The following is a 19,881-nucleotide window of genomic DNA, read 5'->3' as shown; positions in this document are numbered from 1 at the left end:
TTACAAATATAAATAACTACGTTGCAGCTGCTAATAGCTGCAGTGAGCTTCTCGCCGACATCCTTTTCTTTGCATAACGGACATTTTCACTCAGTGCTGGGAATACCGTAGAACTCAACCGTAGCAAGCTAACAACAAAAATATATTCATATCTGGTACATATACCAATATACACTCGATGGAAAGAAAGAGACAACAGCTACTGATTAGTAATAAGTTAGTGGAATAATTTTATTGGAATGCATACTTTTTCAGTCATTACAGACATACATATGTCCGCTGCAACTAACACTGACATGGGGGGGGGGGGGGCACGTGGTGATTGAACGCTGGATAACTGAGCGGGTCCTACCATATGACAACAAGTGAACAAGCCTCAGGATATACATATTAATTGTAGGGGAAATGCAGCGGCCATATGGCGAGTCCGCCCGCAGGTTCTTGCGTCTGCTGTGGAGGGCACACACACACAGCTCAGCTCCGAGCTGCCACGGCCGGGGGCTGCTCCGAAGACTGCAGCTGCTTGCCAAGGTACTCCCTGGATTGGAGAAGAAAACATTGTAAATGACATGGAAGAAAAGATTTACACTGTTCATACATGCACAAGCATGAGCTCTTTTATACACGACTGTACCTCAGGGTGTTTGCTTATGGTGCCTCCTCCGTAATAGTCATATGCACCCAATGTGTGCCCAATTATATACCAAAATGGAAAATTGCAGAATGACACACACAATGTTCTCAGAGCACAGCACTCCCATTATCTTTCCTATTAGCATTTGTAGTAATATGAAACACAATTGACAACAGCTCAATCCACCTCCCTGTCTCTGTACTTCCCTCACAACTGACAGCCCCGAAGGCATCACCCACCACACACTGAGCTGTACGGACCTTTCCCGGCATCCTTTGCAATCCCCTACAGGACAGACTTTCTTCTTGTCTGAAGACAAACACTCCCCTCACCCCTCACTGTCTTACAGTAATCCTTGATCTGTCTGCTGCTTTTGATACTGTAGATCAGTCAGCTCGTCTGTCTGTTCTCACTGATGTGAGAACCTCTGATGGTACAGTATCCACATTCTGCCCTCAACAGCTGCACCTGTCAGCTTTTTCCGGAACGTTCCTCTATCCTCACTACTGGAGAAGCTCACAGAGCTAGCTTGTGTTCTGAATCCTCCCATTGGTTCCCTGTAGTTTCAATGTAGATGATGCGCTGTTGTTTGTTTGATTTATCTTCTCCTGACCCTTAAACTTCCTCCGAGATCTCAGTGCGTGTTTCAGACATCTCACACTGGAAATAAAAGTGTAGGAAACTGCAATTTTCTCACAAGGCATTCTAAGCTCCCTGTTCAGTTTTCGGCCTTGAGCAATGTGATTTTCTCTAGGCTGGCCTTCCTCCTTATTGTCTGTGTCTGCCTCAGCAGATAGAGAGCTCTGCTCTCGCCCCCCCCACTCCTCTCTCACTCCACACTGCTTACCACTGCATTATCCATCCTGCTCTTTATGGTCACACTGTCAGCCCTTCACTGCTCTCACACCCAGATTACCATCTGCTCTGATAGATTACCTTACAGTTATTTGACACTTTGTTAAATGTATGATGTTTCTCCAGCATTTTAAGTCTAATAAGGGGGTTTGAATGCGACACACAGTGCAACCGGAGCAATACTACAAACACTACAGCCATTGTAGCCACTACTACAATAATTGTACTACCATATTACTCAGAAATCACTAAGTAGTGGGGGACTGGGATATTTGTGGCAATGTTCTACAATGTTCCAAATCTTGGGGAGTTTTGCCTTGAAAGAGGAAGGCTGGGTAGCAGATAGTCTTATATAATTCTTTGTTTAACATCTAGTAAAGAGTATTTTCAAATGTGCAGTAGAAATAATTTATCCTTTAAGCCGGTGGCTTCCAACCTTGATCATGGGGACCCCCTGTGCATGCTCATTTAGTTCCAAGCACAGTTGCAATCCTAGAATTTTAGCAAGCTGTTAATCTTTCTTAATTGGGTGCTTTTCGTGTTTAGAGGGATTACATAAGTTTAGAACTAATAAAACTAAAGACTGAACTAAAGTTAAATCACTAGCCTCCTAACTACTGAAAGTGTGGATACCTGGCCACTACTGGGGGGGCAGGTCTGGGAACCACTGCTTTAAGGAATAGATGCCTTTTACTGTACTGCTTTCAAATGGTAATTATATTTCAGTGGACATAACGGGCATACTGTAGAGTAGATCATGTGCAACATCAAAGAGATGATCTGGTAGCCTTTTACGCTTTCCCTTCCTACTTAACTGCAATTAACTGGTAAGTGCCAGTTTGCTACATAATGCACATTGCCTTATTGCAAATCATTTCATACAACAAGCACACATGCAAGCACACAGGGGCGACATGGCTCAGGCAGTAAGAGCAGTTGTCTGGCAGTCGGAGGGCTGCCGGCTCGATCCCCCGTCAAAGTGTCCCTGAGCAAGACGCCTAACCCCCAAATGCTCCTGACGAGCTGGTCGGTGCCTTGCATGGCAGCCAATCGCCGTCAGTGTGTGAGTGTGTGTATGAATGGGTGAATGGGTGAATGGGTGAATGGAGAAGCATTAATTGTACAGCGCTTTGGATAAAGGCGCTATATAAATGCCTGCCATTTACCATTTACCACGCACACACCAACCCATGCTCGCAGACACACACACACGCAGGCACGCACACACACCAACGCATGGTCGCACGCATATATGCATGCAGGCACGCACACACGCACACACGCAGGCACGCACACACACCCACACATGTACAGGCAAGAAGCACACAGACTCAAACATGTTGCAGTTAAAAGCCAAGGACCTTGGATGGATCCATGGCATCACCTTTGGATAACCACCATGACAATTTGGAGAGATCCAGGACTGCTTGTGGTTGGCAAATTCAGCGAAGCGACTATCGTAATGAGTCTCTCTATGCCACTTGAGGAGGGAGGACATGGACAAGCACAGACCCAGACTGCTGATAAGAGCTCTGTTTACCTGAGAGGAGAAGAGCCTATTTACATCAAGTACTCATTATGACATATCACTGGACACGATACAAGGAAACAAGGACACTCCATCTCTGAACTGAATATTCATTAATATCATAAGCAACACTGACACTTAATCATTCTTTCAGTCTTTCATTTGGAGTTGTATAACATTGCGGAGTGTAAATCCATTGAGTGTTAAAATGACACAGTGACTGAGAACTTTATTAGGCATTTATCAGACCTTTTTTTTTGTACTGGACTACCTAATAAAGTGATCACTGAGTGTATGTTATGAAAGTATTATTATATTAGTATATTATATTAGTATATTATGAGCTAGGGGAACTGCGGATGAATGCAGGCTATATGCATACACGTATATTAGCATAAAAGAGTTGAGTGACCAAGAGTAGCACAAAAGCACTTACAGTATCAGCTTTACATTCTGACACTTTTTCCACAGGTAACAAGCCTTTTTGTGCTGAACTGACATCATAAATATAATGTTACTTTTGCAACAATCAACGTGGCTACAAATCAACATTCATCATTACAAGCGCCCTTCAGCCTGTTAATAACAGCTGCAGGGTACATCAACAACATTGGCGGTAAGTGCCAATGGCAGTAGCGTAGTGCACATACTGGCTGATTTAATTTGATTCATTATTCAGCAATATAAATATGGAAGAGTCATTGATATTTAATTTTGTGCTGGCCTACATCCGTTATCATTTAGCCCTGAGAACAATTCACAAGTCAAGCATGAAAACCCCATTAATGTTGCACCATATGCGGAAGCTACCACCAAGGGGCAGGTATACTTACAGTATGAAATGACTGGCAGGTGCCTGAGACAGTAAGATATAACTGAAAAGGCGCATAGCTGAGGAGACTGCAATTACAGCATAATCCACCAGCTAAAAGTTCTACTATTCATCAACCAAGGTATCTTCAGTCTAAAAAACATTTAACATTGAGAATGCCACAATTAAAAGGAAAGTATTTAAACTTTAACGAACCCACATTTGAACAGTGAAAGGTGGGGAATGGGTAGAAGAGCGTTTCTCATTACCACCGTGTCCATATCAGATGAAATGAGAATGACAGAATCACACACCTAAAAGTAATCCGTGCTTAAACCGTGATGGAAACTACAGATGAAAAGTCCTCACGATTTTAAGATGGTGTATTGACCTTCTCTCAGCCTGAAATGACGAAGAAAAATTCTCTCTCCAACGTTGACAGAAAGATCAATTATTAAGAAGTGACTGGATGCAATCCCTTCATTTCTCACACCGATGCTGCATTATATTTTTTTATCTGAGGAAAAAATCCACAGCCCATTGGAAAGTCAGGAAATAATCCCCTGCCACATGACGGGGGTAGCGGGTAACATGGTAAAATATGACTGGAGCTCCTTCCACTGATGTGAATGTGGGCTTTCACTCAGAACAAATAACAGCGGCAAAATACGGGGTACATTCATTCAAAAGGTACTGTCCAAAAGAAACACTATGAACAATCAAACTAATAGCAAATCCTTTACAATGATTAGAGTAGCAAGCTGAAAAGTAGGAACATGATGGGTGGAACAGCTCTAAATAATAAACATTCAGCCGTATTGAGAAAATATAAATCAGTGAGTTGGGCCACGATGTTCCCCTGCTAGGGAAACTGGGCTTGCTGCACTTTCCCTCAAATGGATTTCTGCTGATGCCGACCAGATCATAAATATAATTTGTGCGGATATAATTTGAGGGCAGGTAGTCCAACGGACAACAATAAATTGAGAAAATCCTTGAGGCAAAATGATATAGTAAGAAAGAGGGGCAGGCCGGGTACAGTGGGCAGCACAGGAGCTCTATCAAATTATGGGAATGTGTTGTTCTCTCTGAGGGCACTGAGGGCAGTTCACTATGTGTTACAGCATATTGTCTCCTACAGCTGTGATAGCCCCGTCCAGCTTTGGATGCCTTTTTCTTTGCTGCTGTTGCATGCTGTACACAGCAGCCCTGATGTACGACAGTTTTGACTGAAAACGTTGAAATGTTTCTGAAAACCTAGATTTTTATGGTGAGGACTTATTCACGAGTATTCACGATTATACTCAATCGAACTACGAAACATATAACTAATAACATTTACCTTTATGTTAGGTAACTAACCACTAAGAGGTAAGAAAACTAAGAGTGAGAAAAATGAATAGCTGTTAAATTATTATTAAATTTTAATTTTACATTTACAGAATGGCTACCATAGGGTGGTCACAACAAATACTGATTTGATTTAGTAGAAAAAACTGTTCACTGCTCTTTATAGTACATTTTTAACTGATCACTGTAGTACATTTGTCAATATTTAAAACTTTTAATTTCATTATTTTTGAAGGCATTTTTTCCAGAAAAGAGGACTCAAAGCTAGTGATTTCAGTGCTGGTTAACATTATGAAAACTTTGGTTTTACTCAGCAGTAAAAACCTGGGGATTGGAATACCATCCAGCCAATTTGTGCGGTTGGAGGGATGTGGAGACACACCCATATGATGCACCTGGCCTTAAGTAAACCCTATTTTAATTGAAACAAGGACATTAATCCAGTCCTGATTCAGTCTGGTATTCCAGGTGGTCTTGCATGGACCGCTGCCATAAGTGAGTGTAAAAATGCAGGGTGATGTCCAGGTTCCAAAAAACTATTAATGACTTTGATAGAAACAGATTATAAATCATTAATGACCAGTGGCTGTGATATGGCCTTGGGAGGAGACAAACAGAAGAGGAACAAGAACTGTGTAATCAAAAGGCTTCCCCTGCCCTTATGTTCAATTGATAATTCAATTAAGACTATAAAATGAAATTAGATTGACCCATACACATATAACAGATGATTAGAAAATGCATCCAAATCTGAGGCAAAAAACAAACCCAGCGACCACAGTTACCAAATTGATTGCATCTAAGAAACTAGAAGTACATTTTGGGCTGAGTACCTGGTCTCCCAGGAAGATGCAGGCATTACAGGGATGCAGTTTTTGCACCTTTCTGCCCCCTCCTGACTGACTGGCTCAATTTCCTGCTTTCATAAGGAGCAGAAAGAGCCTAGACTTCTGAAAATTATGCAGGCTCATGCTATTTTCAAGATACTCTTTTGTGAGGTCTTTGTTACAGGAAGACAATGCAGTTTCCATTTTCACCAGCAATCACACCCCGCATTTTCCCCTTTTCTCACCATATGGGTGGTTATGCACACATTACAATCAAAGCTGAATTGCAGGATGAAATACACTGCAAGACATGATGCAGAGCAGTCTGGGAGCATTTGGACAGTGACGTCACTTTGGCTCTGGATTCCAGCACATTGGATTTGAAATGAAAGAAAGAATATGAAGTTAAAAGGCAAACTGCCAGCTTTAATTTGAGCATATTTACATACTGGGTGAGCTGCGTAGGAATTATAGCCCTATTTTAGATGGACATTAAAAATAACCGTACAAAGTACAAAGTACAGATTATGAGCAAACTTAAAATCATGTGCACATGTGGAATAGACCACATGCCGCTTGTCTGAACACCTCTGTTCCTCGGGAGATAGTGGTCTTATACTGTAAATATTCATTAGAGGCTACTGGCCTGATTCCAAACCGCCTACTTTGCCGTCAGATGATTGCAGATAAAGTAAGTGGTGGAATGGTCCACTGCAAGAAATGTTTGCATGTGAGGGCAACCATTTCAAACATACAGAGAAATGCTTTCTAAGACCTAAGACCTTGTTTCTTCTGTAAGCTCTGACAGGGTGCATGTACACTTCCCCATGCGTTTCAAGGGGCAGGGTTCACTTCACTGCAGGGAGCATAAGCACCGATACCATCACGCCACTTCAATGCGAACAAGAGAAGCAGTCATCTCAAGACACTGTTTACATAGCCAATACCCCATATCTCGCAAAACAAGAATGTCAAATGATGCATGGAGATTCTTGTGAATTGTTGTTTTCCTGTAATTGTTTTCATTTAACATTCACGCTGTGCAACAGTTTATTTTCTTGCTCATTTTGCTTAACTGGTTCGGTCTCCTACTATGTCCGGCAAGAGGTTGTGTTCACAGAAACCGAAAGAAGAAAACATCTATATAAAATATTCTGTGAACAAAGTCAATATCTCAATGAACACAGTGGACCCTAACCTACTTCGGTTTTTCCAATTATCAGATACCAGAGGAACTCCTTTTGATGCCAACAAAAGTGCAGCAAGATTGATAACGGAAAACTGCCCACAAAATGACTCAAAGGATACCTGCTGTAAGTGCAGCCATTATGAGGGATAGGTCAGCTTTTCAGATCTTGCATGAATCAAATAGGCCAAACTCATTTTTCACTGCTTTCCCAACAGAGTTAATTCAATTCCAAACAAGAAAGCCAATATCCAGTTACCCTTTGAGATTTTTTTTAGCAGGGCTAAAACAATAGGAGTAGAACAAAAGACAAACAGATAAAAAGTAAAATAATGCCTGTTTATATGCATAGACAACAAACAAGACTAATTCCACAAATTTGCAATCAGTACAACCTGTTTCAATGCATGTAGTGTGCTATGAAATATTGTTTTGTGAAAAATGAAGGGAAGAATCTGATATTGCGATGTGACCAATTAACAGCCAAGCTCGGTGTGGTGACATCCTACATACCTGCATGAACATTTCAGTTAAATGAGTTTAATGCACACAAAAAATATTTAATATTCTACATTACAATCAACATCTATGCAGAGTGTTCAAACAACTCTTACATGGTACGCATGGTCAGTATTGGACTCATATGTACGGCATATGTCTGTTAGAGTTCAATTTACACTGAACACTTTACTGTGCAAATTTGCTCATGGTAGGGCTTAGTCTTTCGAACCACAAACCTTCCTTTTGCATCTTTACAAAGACCCTAAGGTCCAATGTCAAAATATGACATCCATTGGACATACTGTTGGTGAGAAGAAGATTAGATAAAAAAAAAAAAAAAGAAAAAATATTATTTTCCCAGTTTTATCCCAAATTTTGTTGCGAATTGTACCCCATCTGTTCCAATTGCCCATGTTGTTGTGAATACACCGCGGCGGCCCCGGATTCCCGAGATTCAGGATTTGGAGAGAACTACACATCTTCCTCACTGACCACTGAAGGGCACCTGATCAAGAGATATTTCACCGCTGTTCTTCCACCAGAAGGAGGCGCCGTTGCTGCGAGTGCTCGTTTGTCATTCCAGCGCTCCCCGCTAGCACTCTGACCCCCCGCTGCCTCCAGCAGTCGCAGTGACTGATTAAGTGTGGGAGATCCATTGCCAGGACCCAGGCCCCGATTCAGCCCAGCACTCACACTGCCGTCTGAGGACCGTGTGACATGGCTCCTCTCCCTACACCCACATCCCACAGCGGGGTCAATCGCGTTACGCCAGAGAGAGAGACAGAGAGAGAGAGAGAGAGAGAGAGAGAGAGATGGGGACTGCAGTCAATCCTGTTCATCTGGTGGCAACACCCTCAATCACATAGGCTGCATTCATCTCCATAACTGGCCCTTGTCAAGGGAGGGAAGAACGCTACATTGATTTATCCTTGAATAATGGCACATTCCACCTTTAATCCTTTCAATATGGACAATATCGCTACTAACCAGCCACACGGAAAAATGAGCATCGGTTCAATTTGACTCCTTGAAGCACAAAATCAAGAATCTATCAAACGATTATCGAATTCGCTGAAGTTAATAGAGAACTGATGAGCTGTGCGATTAAAGACTTTGGTTTGAACTTGACACTTAATTTGAAATGCATGATTTGTAGCTGTCCAATTCAAATAGCCTGGTTTCAAGTAATTATGTTGTGCTTTTCCAAGTCACAGTGACTCGTGCACATAATAGATTTCAGAGATTATACTTTCCCACCTATCTTCAAGTCTGTAGAGCAGTGTCAGTTAATTTCAGTCAACAATGGAAAACGAAAAGTCGTAGCGTTGTAGCTCCAGTATTTATGGATCACACTGTCCTCAGCTCAAAAGTTATACTGACAACTTTTACTCTTACCTCAAAAACACGAAACAAAAGCTTTGCAGAAAGACTCCTGCTCACATCTCGGGCAGAGAATAAGCAACGGAGTGGGTTAGTTGTACAATGTGCTTGCCATGAATGTAGGGTGGTTAATACTACAGCCTAGATGTCAGAAGTGTGAGTAACTAGCCAGCTATAACTGACAGTCTGCAGTTATGGACATAACTGACTGGCACCAGCTGTAAAAGTCAGTGGTCTGCACTGCTCAACGCACTGAGAGCAGGTCAGCTGTTAATCGGAGAGGCACTGCACATTCAAATTTTGAGGTTCACAATTGCAACCACCATTTTGATTCATGGACTACTTGAGTATTTATTAATCTACCTACACACAGCTCCATGTTGACAGTGCCTCGTTCATGAAAAAGTGCAATAAACCTGTGGCTCCCATTTACCATCACGCTGTCCTCTGATGAAAACACACAGTAACAGCCGTGAAGCCAGAAACATCGGTGAGCAAAAATTGCATCAATGTACCACAGTGGCCCTACCCCCAAGTGCACAGGCCCTGCAGATTTTTGTGGTCATAAACAACTGAATCAATTCTCTAACAGAATGTAATCGATTCATTAAAGCCGCAGATTGACCGGTTTACCGCCTGGTTTCTTGGATCTAAAACATGAGATTTCAAAGCTGAAGCCTCATTCCGGCACACAGACAGGAGAGGAGCGCCCAGCGGGAGGAACCTACCAGTTGTGTACCATCAGCTTCTGCACGGCCAGCAGGGCGTTGTAGCGGACCTGCTGGTCCTCGTGGTGCATGTGGCTCATCACCAGCTGCTTCCCTCCCAGCTGCTCGATCACCCTGTGGAGCAATTAACGCCAGAGGAGGACCCCCCATTAGCATATTAATCAGGATCTATGGGTATGCACACACTTGGCTCTCGCTCAGAATTAAGCAGACCGGAGCCCACGCCAAAACCTCCGACCCCGCGGCCCTTTCGCAAAGTGGCTCTTGGAAGTACTTTAAGAGGTATTTACTGCCACTGAAATTGTTTTCCTAGAACAGTGATTATGAACAGAGAGGCACTCTCTTTGTTGAAAGCATCTCATACTTGAATACTTGATAGAGCAACTCTCCACTTACCAATGCAAATTACCGTAATGCAATCTTCAAAAATACACACAAAGGCTTTTGTTTTTGTTTTTTTTGTTTTTTAGTTAACAATCAAATTTACAGATGCAGAGGATCAATTGATGTTAGAGATTGATGTTAGAGAGCTATTTGTTTTAATATGCAGATTCATAATGACAAAGCCAAAACACAAACAATAAAAGCCCCAAAGATAACTCCTCTCTATATTTGAGAACAGATATCCCCCCAAACAAAGATAAGTGAAGAATTAGTACATCCAGTCTTTAGTGACCCATGGGAGAAGCAGAACGCGGACCAGGGATTTCAGAGTGAGGGAAAAACTTTAAAACAAAGAGTTGAGCACAAGAAGAAAGGCAGGACATCTCAGAGATGATATCTAGCCATCTCCCAGGGTTCTTTCATTCCCCCACTCAGAAGAGCTGAAGAGGAGAAAGAGCATTCACTGTGCAATAGCTTACTGGATGCCACAAATCTCCCAGGCGCCTCCCCAAAGAAACTTAAATGGCTGGACAGATTCATTGGGTTTTTAGTTAAGCAGAGACAGAAAATGTGATGGAAATGTTCTTTCATTGGGTTTCAGCAGCCCCTTGACGCGGCATGCCACCGCTTTAATGCGTCTTCCTCTGACTTACTGCATGGCACAGCCCCTGGGTGCCTTTCTCAAGCAGACACTCCGGGGGATAATAAACATCTGCTGTACCCTCGTCGGGTATCAAGGGCTACATTAGCGCCATCTTTCTGAAAACTGACTCTTTGGAGGGAGGAGACACTGCATATTTTAAAAGGGGACAGCAACAAAACGTAGAATTATGTAAAATGTATTGGTCAGGAGCCACTTAAAAATCCTGCAGTTCCCAAATCATTTTCTGTTTTAGGTGATTGGACAACAGTTAACAGTACACAAGACATGCAATTACAACAAATGAACAGTGAAACAGGCATTGACCTATAGACCTCAAAAAACTATCTACAATCTAGTGTGCAGTATTCCCATAGTGGTGGAAAAAGTATTCATTGTATTAATTTCTGAACGTTTGAATTTAATTCCCAATGAAAATAAGGGTCTTTCTTTACAGGCCAGAGGGCTTTTATTACCAGGCTGGAATGTGATACCAGTGGGAAAGACTGGCCATCAATCATGTGTGACCTCAGCAATTCCACATGATCAACAGCTTTGAATGTGGGAGGGGTTCACACTGAGCCAATCAGCATCACTGACAAGGCTGATGTAGGCACCGTTTTTTCTACACTTTCTCAATATGACACAACATTCAGCACCTACTTGTCAAGAGGCCAAGAGGAGTATGCTAACTCAATGGTAATCACAGTATCAAAGCGTGAAAACAGCAACACGGTTTCCACAAACATGCAGGGCGTGAATAAAGTAAAACGGACAGAGGAACAAACGGCATAACAGCCAATTCTGAATCCATGGCAATCAACTGGATCGAAGACGCATTCATCTGTGCCGGTGGTAATGCGTTCCTACCTCACTCGGACCACCTTGACTAAAGTGGAGTCAGATAATCGAAGCTGTTCGTCTTCTCCCCGGGTCAATAAGGGTGGATTTATGCTCTGGCCTCGCTCTAGCGCCCCCGCTGCCGGACACAAACAGGCACCCTCACAACATCCATCAGCCTCATTAACGGCTGTGCACTCCAGTTTGCAACATTCACTGTTCGCTGACATGTTCAGTGGCTAACGGCACTTCATTAATTCTGTTAGATTCTGAGTGACTAACCAACTCTTCTGGGTGACATTTTAATTAGGCCATTATCTAAAAAGTTCTAGTTAATAAAGTGGGACAGGCACTGTGATGGTAATGGCTAAATATAAAATATGAATTTAGTACCTGCCAATGATAGATGCTGCTTCATCAGTAAACATTTTTTTTTTCCCTCTCAGCTGCACCTTAATCAGGTAGAGCAACATAACTATTTAAGAATATAAAGTCATTGGGAAAATAGAAGGCTCACGTCTTGAGAACACAGTGAAGGAAATACAACTAAGTTTGATCAACTCTGACCCCCTGTCTTTCTTTAACTGAGCCAATGGGCCCAGGTTTGATTCCAGCCTGGTCCTCCCACATATATATTGAATATACACCCTATGAGTAACAAGTGCAGTTTCGTAGTTGCTACACTACACTGCCACAGGAAGCTGGAGGAGATGTCTAGCTAGTTAACTTAAAAGCCAATATGGTATAGTATGGTATAGAAGTGAAGATAAAGAAAAAGATCATTTCTAGGTCACTAAGAGTCACCAAGCATACCAGCAACAAAATAAAAAATAAAAATGCATGCAACCTTCTTTTCAGTCTTTAAAACATAAGCCTTTTTGTGAAAGGTCTAGCACTGTGTCTGCACATGACTGATGGGAAGGGACACACAAGAAATAAACTTGTGATATGGAAATATATTTTAACAATCCTGTTGATCCTTAAGTAAGCTAACCAGTATTACTCATAGGGGGAGTTTATGCTTACATGAGGGGGCGAAAGACTGTAGCTATAACTTCAAACAATGGAATAAAAAATTAGATTTTGTAAAGTTAGGATACATTTATTCTTGGAAAGATCAATTGGACAGAGCCATATGCATTCATCCATTTACCACTTCATTGTTTGATGTCAACAACATATAAAAATAGAACTATGTTTATTTTGAGTGAATGTCATACAGAAATATTAATGCTGTCAGTGGTTTTAAATGTCAAGATTCTTCAATTATTTACAAGTCATCCTTCCTCAGTTCAAACAACCACACCCTATTTAATATGCAGGGCAAACATAAGCCAAATCTGCATGATTTTATGTATTTATGTTGGGAAACTGATAAGTAAACTCAACTTCAGCTCCCAGCTTGATATGGTTAGACCAGCTCAAGCTAGACCAGCTTCATGACCAGCTTGGCCATGCAGTTGACCAGCACATACCCAGCTAGACCAGCGTAAGACCACCTTGGCCATGCTGGTTGAAGAGCTCATACCCAGCTAGACTAGTTTATGGCCAGCTTGACCATGCAGTTGACCAGCTCATACCCGGCTAGACCGGCTCATGACCAGCATGAACAGCTCAATTTTCAAGTGGGATATTACAGCAGGGCTCACGTGCCCTGGTTTATAAGACTGTGATAGGATCAATTTCACAAGAAGGAAATTCAAGGATAACATTCAAATGTAGCGGTCAAATATGAAAGGAATCAAACCAAGATCAATCAAGATAATAGAGCAGGAGATAGGAGCATGGTGATAAAAACTAAAGAAATGGGAAGAATGGTCTGATGACCTCGCTAGGCAATAACAAAGCTGAAAAGAAACAGACAAGTGAATTGAGAAAGTATAGCCACAAGGGTGGGTTTCAAGCCTTAAAAGCAAGAGGATTATTTTATGGATTTCAAGGCAGAAAAGGGTCATGATAATGGTAAAGGAAGAGGTTCTGATGGCATGATTTAACGTGTTAATGGCAGTTGTAACAGTAGTTACAACCATCTTTGCCAATTGGATTTGAGGAATGAATCACCTGCTTGATGCCACCCGTCCTCTCACTCTGCGTAACATTTTATATCTTTTAAAACGATGCAGACAGGCTTAAAGCCGGTGTTTTTTGGACATTGAAGCAGCAACAATGTTTATGGTATTTGACGAACAAAGCGGTGAAGTTAACTGTTGATTGGTGTTCCTCGGCACAAACCTTCTATGAAACTTTTGCAGACATGACTTAGCAATTTGACCTATACTAAAATCATATAATAAAAGCGGATTTAGATTTCTAATTGGAGAGCCTCAGCAACTCCAGGAAGAAAACAGTTCTGAAAAACACACTTGGGTTAATGACATGGGAGGGGTGTTAACATGGAGGCAGCTAAGGAAACCAGAATCAGACAAAAGCAGTTTTGCAAAAATGAGCCTGCACTGTGATACAGTTACAGTTAGAGAAATACAGTACAGTACATTCCAAACAACACTATGTGAGCTCACAGATGGTATGAAGGTGAACATGGATATGTTGAGAAAGAAACTATTAATAAAGGCAGAGTGCACACAGAAAATGAGGCTTGAATTTGGAATTCACAAACTGTTCCAAATACACTAAAATTGTGTTGTACAGTCAACACAGTGACCGTGAAGGCGGGGTACAATTATCTGGGACCATTTTGAAATATGAAGCAGAGGAGAAAGGTGAATGCGCAGATAGGCCCGGGGAAAAAAGTACAGGATAGTTTAAGGTCAGAACTGAGAACCTGAATAATTTATGGCTGGACTTCAGGAACTGGACTGCATATGCCGTGCCAATGCTATTACCACCCTAGCTACAAATAATGAAATACAAGGAAATAGAAGCCAGGGAATCAATATGAAATGTCCACACCAAACAAAGAGGGCAAAGCAAACAGTCGAACTATGGTGGTAAAAAATGTGGGACTACGATAAAATCTACATTAGAATTCACACCAACATGCTAGAGGAGTAAGACATGGTGAGGAAGAGGGTAAAATTGCTTAAATATTTCCTCCAACAATTAATTTTTGTTTTGCCTATTTAATTTTCATTTAACAATCTGTTACGGTTTGTTTGTTTCTTTGTTTAAATATGATTTTTGATAGAAATTGTTAACAAACAAATAAGAAGAAAGAAAGAAAGAAAAAGACATGTGACCAAGAAAAGTAAAATGACCCTCTGTCAACAGCAGCCCTGCTAATAGCATGCTTAAACATGGCTATTACACCAATGGCCTGGGCCATAGGTGAATCAAGTAGCTGCCTCCCATTGTAGAGGAACAGATTTCTTGTGATTTGCAGCGCTTTCTGCATTCAGTGCGCACATAATACATATTGCCCGTCGTACAGAGGCAGACAAAAACTTGGAAAGACTCCATCTCAGCCCCTGCTGGTCTGAAGACAGGGGAAGCCCTCTAAGTTCACATAATAGGATGAATAGAGTGAGGCAATTTCAGGCAAAAAATTCCCTGTAGAAAGAACTGCAAAATATGACAAAATACCAAAGAGAGGGCACAGCATCTACACTTTATTAGGCGTTTATTAAGACTTATTTATTAGACTTATTAAGTCTTCTGCTGCTATAGCCTATTCACTTAGAGGTTTAACACGTTGTGTGTTCAGAGATGCTCTTCTGCATACCACTGTTGTAATGTGTGGTTATTTGCATTACTGTCCCCTTCCTATCAGCTTTGACCAGTCTGGCCCTTCTCCACTCTCTCATTAACAAGGTTTCTGCCTGCAGAACTGCTGCACACTGCATGTTCTTTGTTTATCGCACCATTCTCTGCAAACTCTAGAGACTGTTATGCATGAAAATCCCAGGAGATCAGCAGTTTCTCGCACCAACAAACAACCTCTTGACCACGTCTGCATGCTTTTATGCATTTAGTTGCTGCCACATTATTGGCTGATTAAATATTTGCATTCACAAGATGGTGTACAGGTCTACCTGAGTGCTCAGTGAGTGTATTCTGTCAACACATGACAACAGGATAAATGATGATGAGATCATTTTCAAGTTTACATTATAGGCTAATGACAGTGCCAAACCAAGGAATTAATACAAGATGGTAAAATAATTATAAACAGAAAATCAACATAAATTCTGCAGAAGTGGAAAACACATTTTTGTTCTCTCTTTTGTGGAGAGGGAACAGATCAAATGTATTGCTAAACTGGTGAACTGAGCCCCAGAAGGACATTCATGATATACAAGTAACTTTGCTTAATTTGACACTAATATATCTTTTGATGGATTGCCTGGGTTGAAATGTTATGCAAGATTCCAGTAAGATAATTAGCATTGATGGCAGATAATTATCTGTCAACTTTCAAATGGACTGTGCTCGCTGAACTACTCACTGTGTAGACAGATGAAAGATACTTTTGAAATCTGTCAGTAACAGTAGGTCAGCTTACCATAATGGAAACACACCAAAGGGGCAGCCTGTAGCGTAGTGGTTAAGGTAAATGACTGGGACACGCAAGGTCGGTGGTTCTAATCCCGGCGTAGCCACAAGAAGATCACAACTGTTGGGCCCTTGAGCAAGGCCCTTAACCCTGCATTGCTCCAGGGGAGGATTGTCTCCTCCTTAGTCTAGTCAACTGTACGTCGCTCTGGATAAGAGCGTCTACCAAATGCAAATAATGTAATGTAAAAGGTGCCCCACCCTGTCTGCCACCAACAATCATTCCCACCCTTTCTGCCCCAACAATCATTCCCACCCTGTCTGCCACCAACAATCATTCCCACCCTTTCTGCCACCAACAATCATTCCCACCCTGTCTGCCACCAACAATCATTCCCACCCTGTCTGCCACCAACAATCATTCCCATCCTGTCTGCCACCAACAATCATTCCCACCCTGTCTGCCACCAACAATCATTCCCATCCTGTCTGCCACCAACAATCATTCCCACCCTGTCTGCCACCAACAATCATTCCCACCCTTTCTGCCCCAACAATCACTCCATGGTCAAAGTCACTTCGATCACATTTTTTCCCCATTCCGGTGGTTGATATATACAGTACTGTGCAAAAGTCTTAGGCACCTGTATAACATTCTGTGCAGATAAGATTATGTAAAAAGTAGTCAATTGCTTACATTAATATGTTACTTTTAAAAATTAAATACAAAAATGTTTTTGTAAAATTCAATATTTAGGAAAATGAATATTTGGAAATCTCAAATGTGTTCTTTTATATCAACACACACAAAAAAAGAAACATGTATATAATAAAGTCTAGGCTACCTAAGACTTTGGCACAGATCCACACTGTGTTTGGAATACTGGCAGGGCAATGGCCTGTATCTTTAATGTCAGTTGCACTCATTAAAAAACATCTCACATGCATTGATAAAGGTTAATAGGCACACACTCTTTTCGATTGCCTTTATTGTAGACACTTTCAAGATTATCACCTAATTATAGAAGCACCTTTGAGTATTCCGATGGCATCTCAGTGTGCCAGTGATAAAAGGTGCAAACTGCATATTTAGTTAACCTGGTTTGTCTTAAATACATATTTTATCTGTCTGTTCATGGTCTGAATTCCGCAAAGACAATATAACAAAAGATAATTATGCTTTGAATATACAGTGACATGCAAATACAATCTATCTCATAACAATCTACTGTATGCATGTACACACATTAACCATACTGTATATCATAACATAATGTTAACGCTTCTGACACTTATGCAACATTTGCATATCTAGAGTGAGTGGCACAATTTGCTGTATAAAAAAAGAGGAAAAAATCAAGTTAGTCATCAGTAAAGAATCACTATCCATTAGCACACTGCATATGCTCTACTGTGTGTCAGACTAACGCATCTACCAGCTTGAATTTTCTTTTTAATCAAATGAATGAGTAGCCAAATTAAAGCAGCATATAATGGTACAGGCAGCTAAACAAGTGAAGGAAAGATAAGTAAATACTAGTTAAAACCAGTGTATCAACTGTCTGAATCATCCTATAGAAGGGATGGTTATTTAAAAAAGCTAAAAAACATGAATCAGCAAACATACTGAAACTGCCCAGCCCGCCAGCCCAACGGCCAGCCCAACGAGCAGGTCTGAGCCAGTGAGACGCTGCGCTATGGTAGACGTGCCATTTTCTTCAGAATGAGCAGGGATGCAGTGATTAAATCATAGCGCTAGTTATGGGTTCTGTGTTCAGATCCTGATCAAAAGCATTCTCAAGCTAGATTAGCGGTGTACTCATATCCACAGTGAGAGGCAGTCATTATAATCCTGCTGGCTTTTCCCACAAAGCAAAGCAGTTATACATGCAGGTCTCCACGGTCCTCCTCACACACATACTGTTTTCACTTCACAGACAGACTTTCCCTTTACATTACACACTCGAAGGACTTCTCTTTAACCGTGAACTCGGTCACTTAAAAAGGCCTAGGTTATGCTCATTTCCAGAAGTAATGGACGGTTTTTATGAATTAACCATTTTAAATGTTGGAATGGACAGTGTTTCTCATTGCCTGCCATTACCTTTCAACTGCTGCTTTCACAGGCTGAAGGAAACGGCAGAAACACAGTGCCCCTTCTCGTGTCAAAAACTCAACCCAAATGAAAAAAAGATACTAGCCATCTCAGCACTGCAAGACCTTAGGAAGAGGCACTTTAAGAAAGACAGTTACAGTTTTTGACAATAGCATATCTTGTATATAATTTTAAATTATAATATTATAGTAATTTTTGTAGCATGCGACAAATCTGAAAACAGATTGATTCTTGCTGATGGCATGAAATCTGGCCACAAAATGCCAGTCAATAATAAGAATATCATTATGATTATGATTATTACAATGAATGAACAAGAAACACATGGATGAAGAGGCTACAAAATGATTTACACAGAATATGGATGTTGCTTTATGTTGTTTTATGTTGTTTTAACTAAAATACGAAAATATTTCATGCAAATTATTATTATTACTGTTCCTGTGAATGGACAAAAGTGTGGATTCAAAGTGCTTCAGTGAAAACCGTTTTAATGGAAACAGCAGTATCGAGGGACTTGTTCGCCTACCGTTTTCCTCTAGGATAGTGTCGCACATATTCTCCAACATCATGAGCTGCAACCGCAATCACCTGTGGATCCTCAGAAACTTCCAGAAGCCTGGTCAGGATCCTATCAGAGAAACCAAACAGGCCAAAGATCTAATTTACTGCATCTTACAACAGCATGCCACTGTGCCAAAGTGACAAAGAATGACAAAAAACATTTAACATTTATTGTGCATGCAATATCATAGGTGTTATGACATGCAGATAGAACAGACGGATGGATATACTAATGGGTCAATTTGTTCTTTTGAATGCCTCAGTCAATAAAGCTTTAGAGTTAATAAACTTCCTAATTACATGCAGTAATGTCTCTTGTTTTCAGTTCAAGTAATTACATTCCTGGTGGATTAATCGGATTTCATCTTTCTCCTGGGTAAGGTTAAGTTCTCAAATGTAATTTGCATTTTAAGATGCTCCCCAAAAGAGGACAATTTTATTTCATTCATGCATGCATATTCTCTTAAAACACATTCTTCACATCACTTTAAAAAAAAGAAGAAAAAAAACTCTAACTGTCATTTTGCTTCAGTCAGCATCAAGTTCTCTTTTGAACAACAGCTATACACCCTAATGTTCTCACTACTCTGAATTCTAAATTCATGCATGATTCTAAGCAATGAGATAAAATAGTAGAAGTTATTTTACTTAAGAAAGCAACACCTGAAATACGTGTATGCATGCAAGTATGTATGAAGTCCAAGTTGCCTAAATTTAATCTCATCAAAAACTTTATCTGTTAAAGCCATACCCTGTGTGAATATACATTACAGAGAAAATATAACTTCACAACATCAAAACTGTATAAACCACCAGTACAAATCAATGACCATGCCCCTCAGCAAAGGATTTACGACTACTACTGCAAACCATCATAAGCAGTCCTGAAAGGAGCATTAACATCTGGTCCGATGTTAAAGTATCAGCCTTAATACCAGGGGTATAGTGCAGTACACTGGGATTCCTGTGTTCCTGATTCAGAGAATGGGAGGTGGAGCAACTTTGAATATTGCAGGGTGCAGTAAAATTGGGTCAAGCATGTACACGGATGAGATTCAGTGGTGCTTGGTGGGCCTCTATAAATATTT

At 41.0% G+C, this 19,881-nt stretch overlaps 1 protein-coding gene across 3 annotated transcripts in view; it reads right to left on the bottom strand.

The window, feature by feature from the left end:
* Positions 1-206: 206 nt before the first annotated feature.
* Positions 207-19,881, bottom strand: part of LOC133126346 (V-type proton ATPase subunit H) — a 54,357-nt gene continuing 34,682 nt past the window's right edge. For all 3 annotated transcript variants that reach the window (XM_061238490.1, XM_061238488.1, XM_061238489.1), the window contains 3 exons: positions 18,759-18,860; positions 9,801-9,914; positions 207-538 (listed from right to left, as the gene is read on the bottom strand). In XM_061238490.1, coding sequence (XP_061094474.1) covers positions 475-538; positions 9,801-9,914; positions 18,759-18,860 — 280 coding nt within the window. In that variant the 3' untranslated portion in view covers positions 207-474. The remainder of the gene's footprint in view (positions 539-9,800; positions 9,915-18,758; positions 18,861-19,881) is intronic.

This window comes from Conger conger, chromosome 4 (assembly GCF_963514075.1).
Source record: "Conger conger chromosome 4, fConCon1.1, whole genome shotgun sequence".
NCBI classification, from domain to species: Eukaryota; Metazoa; Chordata; class Actinopteri; order Anguilliformes; family Congridae; genus Conger; species Conger conger.
This window is presented reverse-complemented; position numbering and strand designations above follow the sequence as displayed.